Below are 10,319 nucleotides of genomic sequence, written 5' to 3' on the forward strand. Positions count from 1 at the left end.
GTTTGATGACTACAAATTGGAAATAAAATTATTTTTTTCTTTGACGGACAACGAAAAATCTCTAGCGCAACCTCTGCTCCAAACTACGAACATTGTCGGTCCCTCTTTTTTTTTTTTTTTGGAGGATCAGTAAATAACTTATTGGTGTTTTACAACCACCAGGTATGAAGTGTGCTTTAGCCTTTGAGTTGCACCACAGCGCAGCACAACTGAAACATCCAGGAGATCAATATCAGCTTGTTTTTATGAGTACAAGTATAAAGGAGGCTGGTATCGCGCCTGATATAAATCTATTTATTTATGTCATCACATGGACTTATATAAGGTTTTATACATTTTCTTTTCATATATTTATTATTGTTTTTCTTCTTTAGATATTAGGTTGGCTTAGAATGATTTCAAATAATGTACAGGAATGACCTGGTGCTGTTACATGTCAGTCATCAGGAGGGGCCACTGGGGGGGCCAATCAGATGGCGGGGGGTGTGGCACTGCCCCCCCGGCCATCCCCCCTCTGGCTCCGCCACTGTCCTTATGTCTTTTGTTCCTCCCATAATTGATGGAGATATATAGAAATTATTTATAATGTATAAAGGTATTGTCATTTTCATTAAGAAAATGAAAAAATATGTTGTTTTATAAGATAATTTATCTTTTACGTTGCTAGTAATGCCAGAATTAATAGTAAATAATAAAGACGTTGTGGTATTCTGATTTAGTAATGTAATTATATTAGTTGTGCTACCACCCCCACACCACTAGAGTCAGTCACAAGCCCGAAAAGATGCGACTTAAGGAGCAGATTTAGAAGTACACCGAAAGCTACAGAATTGCTACAAACTGTGAGCTGCGCTGAAGTAAATGAAAGAGAGAAGTTCAAATACATTCTGAGAGTGAAACTCCTTCCTAAAGGTGAAAATATATCACAGATTTCAAAAGAAAATAAAAACGGAAGTATAGGAAATAGCGCCCCCTTCACTTCCCGATTGCAATGGTCCCATTTCCAAATAAGGTATGAGACTGACAGTGGTCCGTCCCACCTCCTTTCTGTTTGCTGCAGCGAACGCATAATAAAGACGTTGATAATAAAGACAAATGGAACCTCATGACATAGACATATGCAGCGAGCACATATGCAACATAGATATGCAACATCTACATATGCATCATCTACATGCAACATAGACCATAGACATCTACCAAAGACACACAGCAACGACATAGACCAACGACATCTACACTTATGACTTCTACTTATTTTTGACACAAATAGAACCTGATGACATAAGTTGAGAAAAGATGGCCAGGAAAGCAGAAAGGGCAGTTTCTAGCAGGACATCCACAAAGCCTGTCTTTTATTTTCATTTGAAAAGAGCAGTACCCTTCTGTCTCATAGTTTGAAGCAAACCTTTCAGTTCCGGTGTTGGTCTTCCTTTAGTTATTATTTCATGCTTCGATTGAAAATCAACTTTAGAAAACTGTAGAAATGTAGTCATCCATGTTGACGTTGGAGGAGAGGAGAAAACAATAAATATATCGCTGCATTTGACTTATTTACTGTATAGCTAGCTCGCTGTCTCTTACTCTGCAGACGTGGAGTCACAAGACCAATGTCTGGGATCATGAGCACTCGCTGCCGCCAGGAGGCAAGAAAACTGCCGGTGTTCTGTCAGATCAGCATACGTTGTCAGATAGTCATACGCTTAGCTCATACATGTATATGCTGTCGTTACCATATGATTTTATTTAATCATCAACATAGAATCATGACGTAGATCATCATACACTTTGTTATTAACAGCTGTATGGCATCCTGACTTAGCGGTTAAGTAGATTAATGAGTTTTACACAGGCGTGTGTTGTAGTTGACTGCAGCTGCAGCCAGACCTGCTTTAAATACACTTTGAAACCACGACAACGCATGTATATCTATATAGTTATCATATTATAAACAATTTAATGACTTATTTTCGTCATAACTTGTTGCGTATGCTGAACTGACGACTCCGCTGACGGTCTGACTTCTTTATGCGCAGTTCAGCATACGTAACAAGTTATGACGAAAATAAGTCATTAAATTGTTTATAATATCATATAATATAACTAGATAAATATACATGCGTTGTCGTGGTTTCAAAGTGTATTTAAAGCAGGTCTGACTGCAGCTGCAGTCAACTACAACACACGCCCGTGTAAAACCCCTTAACCTACTTAACCGCTAAGTCAGGATGCCATATAACTGTTAATAACAAAGTGTATGATGATCTACGTCATGATTCTATGTTGCTGATTAAATAAAATCATATGGTAATGACTGTGTATACATGTTTGAGCTAAGCGTATGACTATCTGACAACTTATGCTGATCTGACAGAACACCGGCCTCACCTCGAATCTGTTCCCTGCCGTTTATGATCGCTCCTCAGCACACAGAACATGTTACACTCACACAGTTAGTGACGATAAACACTGTACACTATATAGATAAGCTAAATTATGGATAAGCAGTTCATATAGTAAATGTTTTTTCACCATTTTATTTGCGACGTACAGACAGGAGGAACATAACATATCGAATAACAGCCAGTGCAGTTAGCGAGAGATTGGTAATCCAAGGTGAGGTTCAGCTCGCTGCTGCCTCACCAGCTTCGCTTCTGAGCATTTGAATGGGAAATTGCGAAAATTCTGCAAATTTGAAGAAAAAAAAAATCAAAATTGGTTAAGCTAAATGAAAAATAAATATTTTATTTTTTCATTTACTGTAATGGCCGTTATAGTACAAACCAAACCACAGTGTAAAAATAGCAATATAAATTCTGTTATCATTATATATTATTTTTGAGTGATGAGCCTCATCTGCCTCCCCTGACCTCACATCACTGCCTGTGTGTGTTCAGGTTCTGGGTTATTACAATCGCCGTGGAATAAACCCTGAGGCATTTCTTAAAGAAATCCAGTTCATTGCCAGTGATCCTGATGAGGAGCATTTCTTCGAAGTCACAGATGAGTCTGCACTGAAGGATATTGTAGATGCTCTTGGAGAAAGAATTTTCTCTTTGGAAGGTAAGTAAATGGGATAGTTTCTTTAGATTTTGACTGAGGCAGTTTGGAGAATGTAAAGATAAGAGTCTTATCCCTCTGTTTTCTGATTGTTTTTTAGGCATTAGCAGTCAGGGTAAGGGGTTTGGTCTGCAGATGGCTCAAGCTGGTTTCTCTTCACATTTAGTCAATGTAAGTAGCTCATATTGTGACAGGCATTTTTTTGTTCAGTGCTTTATAATGTAAAATATATATAAATCAATTTTTTTTCATCAAAACTCAGTTCATACATCTACCTTAAATCCGATAAAGACCACTGAGTTTTAAATATCAGTAAGAGCATCTTAAAAGAGGGCCTGAATGTTTGTGCCCAAAAAACGATATGAAGTTAGCTATATTTAGCTGAAAAGAAATTGTCTGCAATCTACAACTTGACATCAAAATAAAATTAAAAAGTAGATCAATGACTGGGGTCATGCAGCATCGTGTGTCATCCATGTTGCTAGGAAACACAAGATGAAAAAACAGATATACGAGCCTTTTTTCTTCTGTTAAAAGTACTTTTATGACACTGAATCAGAAACTGCATGCAAAATGTATTTTTGCCATCCATTTCATTAGCAGAGAAAGCCCCTGTTAACTGAGGAGCATCATGTGTCCATCTTAAAGAAACTCCCAGAAAAGGAGGAGCTTTCTGGACTCACCATGAAGCAGTTGGTCAACCCACTGCATGGCCTCTCTCTAAGGGACCTCTCACTTAGAGAGAGGTCCCGTAGACTTCTCTCTAAGGGAGAGAGGACTGTAGCCATGGACTGTAGCCATGGACTACAGTCCATGCCTTTTTAGTCTTTAAGCTTGTTTATTTCTGGTGTTTTATGGAGGTTAGCAGACAAATTATAAAGGTGCATTACTGCTACCAACTGGACTGTAATGAGAACTAACAGAAAAAACTGATTCTAGAATATTTGTGTTTTTCAAAACTGGCATGATGTGGCAATCCCTGAGACCTACTGGTGGGGTTCATCAAATACAAACTGAAAACTAAAGAGAAATAATAAAATATTTGGTTTGAATAAAGGCACAGCTTGTTAGGCACAGCAGCCTCTACTGTATATGACTGATATCAATATGGATTCAGCTCATAAACACAGAACACACATTTACACTTCCCAGTTCTGAGAAGCAACCCACTGTTCCAGGAAAACAGTTTATCCGCCTCACTGTTAGCGGCGACTAGTTAGCCTTCTTTCTGGAAGAAGCTGTAGCGAACCACAGAACAGAGCAAGCAAAGTGTAAGCAATGTGTACATAAGCATACTTGACAGCGCTAAAACCTAAGACCCTCCTCCTGTTTCTGATTGGTTATTTCTGATCGAGTTATATTTTTCTAAAGTTAAAGTAACACTTACGATGTGATTACAGTACTAGACTCATAACAGGACCAGTGCTAGGTTCGGCTGTGGGGGTAGGGAGAAGTGCAAGTGTATCAATGACCACAGACCAGAAAATAAGTTTAAACTGCCGGCTAATTATTTTTGTAGAAAAAGAAAATAAACAACAATTATACAGTTTACATACAATGACACAAATTCAATACAAAATAGTTTCCCTGTTTCTTTCCAAATATTTTGTATAATCCCATTTTTTAAATTTAAACCTATTGTTAGGTATTAAAGGATACTATTTATTTAAACCTATGTTATAGTTCTATTTAAGTTCAAGTTGATACTGTTAATCTATTTAATTCAGTTTGTTTTAATCTTTTAAATCTATTTTTAGTTTAGTGTTCTTTTCAGAAGTTAAAGTTTTTAATTTCCCGTTTTAACCATTTCTTATTTCTATTTTAACCCAACAGACAATTTTACATTCCACACACTGTAACAGACATTGAATGTGGTTCAAAGGAAAAAGAACAATAAAATACAACAGACACAATCCAGCAAAAGACCGAATAACTTGTGCTTCAAATCGATGTCTTTTCTCTCTGATGATCCTGAAGGGTTAATCCCGTTTCTCTGAATCCAGCGCTATTTCAGCAGGAAAACATGGGCAGGTCATACCAGTGTGGATGATTTGCAATGTCCAGCAGAGGGCGTAGCTCCTGCTAGACGGTTAAAGGGCTCCTGGGTTACGGCTTGCCATCTTGTTTCTCACTAGCAGAATCCAATTCAGCAATCGACTCGGAATTTCCCGGTCCAATTTCCAGCAGAACCTCAAAAAGGCCTGGTTTAATAACCAACAAAGCATAACAAAAGTTCATTTAATTCTGCTTGGTACTGAATAAAGTAATATACTCGCTAATTTGGCTAATTTGCTTTTAGCAGGCACCTATTGTAAGACAATAGGTGCCTGCCATGCAATGCATGGAGGCAGTGACTGACTCCCTATGCATTGCTATGGGCAGGCCCCAATTAGAGCAGTTCTTGTGTGACCGAGATTAAAAAAAAGTGGTGATATCACACTTTTTGGAAGTTTCACAAATCAGAAAAAAGCTTCACAAATCCCAAACATGGTTTTACATATTCTGCTATTAATTGAAAATAATCTGATCCAGGTTTGAAGTGTCTAGGTGTTGTAGATTTGGAATTAGACCAGTTCTAGTGTGATCCAGATGCAAAAAAGTGGTAAAATCAACATTTATTGAAGTTTCACAAATCCCAAACATGGTTATAAATATTCTGCTATTAGAGCAGAATAATCTAGTCCAGGTTTGAAGAGTCTATGAGTTGTAGTTTTTTAATTAGAGCAGTTGTAGTAATGAAAGAGGTGCCAAAAATGTTGAAAATCGAACTTTATTGAGTTTTCACAAATCAGAAAAAGGTTTCACAAATCCCAAACATGGTTTTAAATATTCTGCTATTAGAGCAGAATAATCTAGTGCAGGTTTGAAGAGTCTAGGTGTATTAGTTTTTAAAGTAGAGTTGATTAAAGATGCGGAAAGTAGTGAAAAATTAAGTGGAATCGCCCTTTAGCTATTGGAAGCTAGAATTGGAAACCAACTTCAGCTTCGTCCAAATCGGGTGGCTGGGCGGGAACATGCTTCACCCACCTCAGCTCATCCGTTACTTCCACAGTTTTTGAACATAAAACAACATAAATGCGCTACTTTAGATTTCCGTTTCAACGAAATAAAAATACTTTACAAATACGTTCTTCTTAGAAAATAAAATACACTTTTTAACTCACCAAGTCCAGTTCTGTAACATATAACACAATCCCAAACGCAGTCAGGTTGAAAAATGCAGAACGCTCCTTCTCCAAAAATGGAAAAAATGTTTTTAATCGTCGATTTCTCTTATCTTTTTTTCGTTCACAGCACAACTCTCTAAGCTTCTTTATTCTTTGCTTCTTCTTTGCGCTCTCTGCTTCTTCTGGCGCCAGAGAACGTAGCTGGAGCTAGTCACATGGGTTACACATCAATGTGACCCTTCAGAATAAGAGATTTATCTCACGCTTGACCGTTTTAGCTGCTGACAAAATAAAACTGTTTTTTATACAGATTTTTAACCAAATTAAATATCATAATATGTTTTTACATACAACACTTATGATGTCTGTAATTATTACTTTGTATATTTCTAACGGTTTAAGACCTGTTTATTCTCTATTTATTCTCCTATTTATTTATTTATGTCATATTTATCTATTTTATAGCTATTTTTCTGAAAAGGCTTACATTTAGTGAAGATTATGTTAACCTGGGTTACATTAGCATTAGAAGAAAAGAGTAGAGATTGATTTTTTTTTGCACAGATTATCTATCTCATACCATGCTGTCATAGAATAGTGATTGTTTTAATAAACATGTAAAAAAAAAAAAAAACTTCTATAAAAGTTGCATAGTGCAGTTTTAAGGGCAAAATTATTGTGAGAATATGTTGTATATTTGTTTTTTATTTTAGATTTATTTACGTTTGTGTTGCATGTTATCCTGTGTAAAAATGTAAAAAAATTTTAGGATGGTGTTCTGCTTGGGGCAGTGGGTGCCTATGACTGGAATGGTGCAGTGCTAAAGGAAACTAAACGTGGTAAAGTTGTTTCACAAAAATCCTCTTACAAAGATGAGTTTCCAGAAGCTCTGAAGAACCACGCTGCTTATTTGGGTAATTTTAATTATTCTTAATTGCTCTTTGTCAAGTTTATGGGCAAACTTCTATGCTGTTCAGGTTTTTGCACTAAACAAATTACAAAGATTTCTAAATAAAGTGAGTAAGGCAAGTATTTATAGTAGTGTACTACTGTGTACCATATTTGCAGCAGTTCATAACAGTAAAAGGCAAGTCTACTGAGGATTAAAGAAGCTTGTAAACTATGTGATCTAATAATTTTGACTTTCTAATCGTGATTACAGATTGCATGCTTAGTTGCATTTTGGGAAATACCTTGTAATATTTAACGTATTGAGCTACTTAAATTATTTATAAGGTACAACTGCTTGTTTCAGTGGAATTTCATTAACCTTTAACGTTTTCAACATATTGGATTTCAGAAGAGGTTGTGTTGGAATTCTATTCAAACATAGGGTGTGGAGAATTAAAGAAAACTGTTTTCAACTTTTATTTCAGGCTATTCGGTGGATGCCGTTATTTCATCTCGTGGCTCTCAGCTTTACATAGCTGGAGCGCCAAGGTTCAACCACACTGGCAAGGTCATTATATTCACCCTGAAGAACAATGGAAACCTCACTATCCTGCAGGCACTTCTGGGACAGCAGGTCTTCTGCACACACACATCATTTAATCTAGATGGCCATGATACTCACATTGACCAAAAATCTCTTCATCAATTAAATACAAAAATCACACAGGTAGAAATACTTCAAAGTCTTAAGATTAGATAAATACTAATTTAATGACAAAATGATATACAACCAGTTCACAACCAGATATGAAGAAAAAAAAATTATTTTGATAAAGTAATATTTCATTAATTTGCTCAATGTGAAATCACTTTTCTTTTGTCAGTTGTTTCCTAATCCATTATGCAGTCATTGCTTGGATGATGGATCTAGATTTCTAAGATGTCCACTCAAAAATGTAGGTGCACTCACCAGATGACAGCTTAAAATAGAAATAAAGAGATTATTAGCATTGGGTGTTATTTAGCTCTGTGGCTCCTCATACCCACAATTAAATATGCTTTGTGAGAGACATTTTATACACAATCTAGGTGTCTATTCCAAACTCTGAATAAGTGACTAGATATCCAAAAGAACCTCAGTTCAGTTTTTCACATGTGGTCTCAGCAGAAACCCACAATCATCTGGACTGGCTGCCTTTTATTAGCTACCCACTCAACCAAACAGACCTAGCAAAACAAGAACAAGGAAATATATGTACTAAAAAAATGAACAAGTTGCTAAAATATATCTATTACAATCGGTTCAGGTTCTAGTATTAAATTTACAGCATTAAATATCAAGTGCAAACTTTACTCTGTGAACTTTTAATAATGAAATACTCAAACCAATATGTGAAACAAATACAAGTAATAAAGACATATATTGATAGCAGTCCCTAAATTAATATGTTGCTGATATGTTGCAAATTCTAAACTCCAATTCCTTAATTTAATTTATTTCTTTTGTGTTCTATCAACAGATTGGTTCATATTTTGGCAGTGGGCTGTTATCAATGGACATTGATGGAAATGGCTACACTGACTTTCTTTTGGTTGCAGCACCCATGTATTACAATCAAGGCTGGGAAAGAGGAAGGGTTTACATATACTCTCTATCATCTGAGGTACAGGTCTCATCCTAAGAACTTGTTCAGAAAATTCTGTTTAAGTAGCTTAATGCTAACTGTTAATGATTACATTGGTGAAAGATGTGGTTTATAGATAGTCACCAGTTAACTAGTTTTTCAGGAATAAGACTTTTAACACAGACAGCAAAAACAAATGACTGAACGTTAATACAGCATTACAAGCAATCATGTAATGTTTGCTTCCTTCTGATACATATAAAGTTTCATCAGTTAAAGCTGACATACTGTCATGTTTTTAGGCATTCTTCACATTTCATGGAGTACTTGAAGTTCCCCACCATTCTCAAAACTCTCGTCTGGGTTCAGCGCTGGCACAAATAGCTGACATGAATGGAGATGGCTATAAGGAGCTTGTGGTGGGAGCGCCTCTAGAAGATGACCATCAGGGAGCTATTTATATATTTCATAGCCAGAACAAGATGATTGGACCATACTACAAACAGGTAATTAGCTTAAGAAATATTTTTTCATATATTGTATGTCTTTAGATGCACATCAAGAAACTAATATTTTCTGTCAGACATAAGAGCTCTGTGTCAATCATGTGTAATAAATGATTTATCTTCATTTTGCTCTTCCAGCGTATTTCTGGAGCTGGTTTTTCTGCAGGCCTGCTGTACTTTGGTCAAAGTCTTCATGGAGTTCTGGATGTCAGTGGAGATGGGCTTGTTGATTTGGCTGCGGGAGCTCTAGGAGCTGCCGTCATCATCTGGTAAGATTGGAGATTGTTGGTCTCACAGTGTTGGTAGTTTTTGATTAATCACTTTAAAGATGCAAACTCATTTGTGACTGTTCTGAGAAGTGAGGCAATATAGGAAAAAGTTTAGAACTGTGGAAAGGGTTATCAAAAAGTGTCAAGTCTCCTTCCCCTGCAGACAAAGACATTCAGTTCTGGAGTCACCAGCTATCTCTTCAGCTGCTCTCTTGGCCAGGGACATTAAATGTTTTCATTCGTTGGTGTTCTTATGTCGTTTCATCATTGAATCTTTTTCCAAAGATGTGGTATGCCTTTCTGGACTTTTTTCATGTCCATAATTTATTCCATTAATTTTTGGTGTTTAAATAGCCTTTAAATAAAGAGTTATGACGAACTTCCTCCAAGTATAAAATGTGGACACACGGTGTTCTGTCTGTTCAGGTCCCGTGGCGTAGTGCGAATTGAAGCCAAAATGACTTTTGAACCAGAGAAGATCAACATCTTTAATAAGAACTGTCAGCGTGGTGGGAAGGAGGTCACTTGCATGTCACTTGTTGTCTGTCTGAAATTGGACAGTATGACAAAAAACAAGAAAGATTACAGAAAGGAAGTTGGTGAGTGATACCTGCACATTTTCTGTTGGTTGACTTATTCTGCTGCATGTCAATTTCAACTTATAGTTGTAGTCTGAACCAGGGGCTTGGTGGGTAAGACTGGACAAGTTTGGTTTAGCCAGTGCAGCACTAAATATCAACAAAATGTGCCTGTCTTCTGGTGTCTTTTTGGGGAGAGACCCAAGAGTAACAATGTAAACTG

At 36.6% G+C, this 10,319-nt stretch overlaps 1 protein-coding gene and 1 long non-coding RNA gene across 2 annotated transcripts in view; one reads left to right on the forward strand and one right to left on the reverse strand.

Moving 5' to 3' along the window:
• Window positions 1-1,610: 1,610 nt before the first annotated feature.
• The window catches only part of LOC106941996 (integrin alpha-11-like), a 16,381-nt gene continuing 7,672 nt past the window's right edge, over window positions 1,611-10,319 (forward strand). The window contains exons 1-9 of the mRNA XM_015025159.1: window positions 1,611-1,668; window positions 2,851-3,063; window positions 3,161-3,231; window positions 6,997-7,141; window positions 7,604-7,752; window positions 8,639-8,782; window positions 9,046-9,249; window positions 9,388-9,518; window positions 9,945-10,117. Of these exons, the coding sequence (XP_014880645.1) occupies window positions 1,611-1,668; window positions 2,851-3,063; window positions 3,161-3,231; window positions 6,997-7,141; window positions 7,604-7,752; window positions 8,639-8,782; window positions 9,046-9,249; window positions 9,388-9,518; window positions 9,945-10,117 (1,288 nt within the window). The remainder of the gene's footprint in view (window positions 1,669-2,850; window positions 3,064-3,160; window positions 3,232-6,996; window positions 7,142-7,603; window positions 7,753-8,638; window positions 8,783-9,045; window positions 9,250-9,387; window positions 9,519-9,944; window positions 10,118-10,319) is intronic.
• On the reverse strand, window positions 4,547-6,977 carry LOC106941997 (uncharacterized). The gene is made up of 2 exons (XR_001423520.1): window positions 6,225-6,977; window positions 4,547-5,261 (listed from the first exon to the last, which is right to left on the reverse strand). It is a non-coding gene; the product is annotated as an uncharacterized LOC106941997 (long non-coding RNA).

The sequence above is a fragment of the Poecilia latipinna genome, unplaced genomic scaffold (assembly GCF_001443285.1).
Source record: "Poecilia latipinna isolate Pla-1442-1.1 unplaced genomic scaffold, P_latipinna-1.0 Scaffold3978, whole genome shotgun sequence".
Classification (NCBI taxonomy): domain Eukaryota; kingdom Metazoa; phylum Chordata; class Actinopteri; order Cyprinodontiformes; family Poeciliidae; genus Poecilia; species Poecilia latipinna.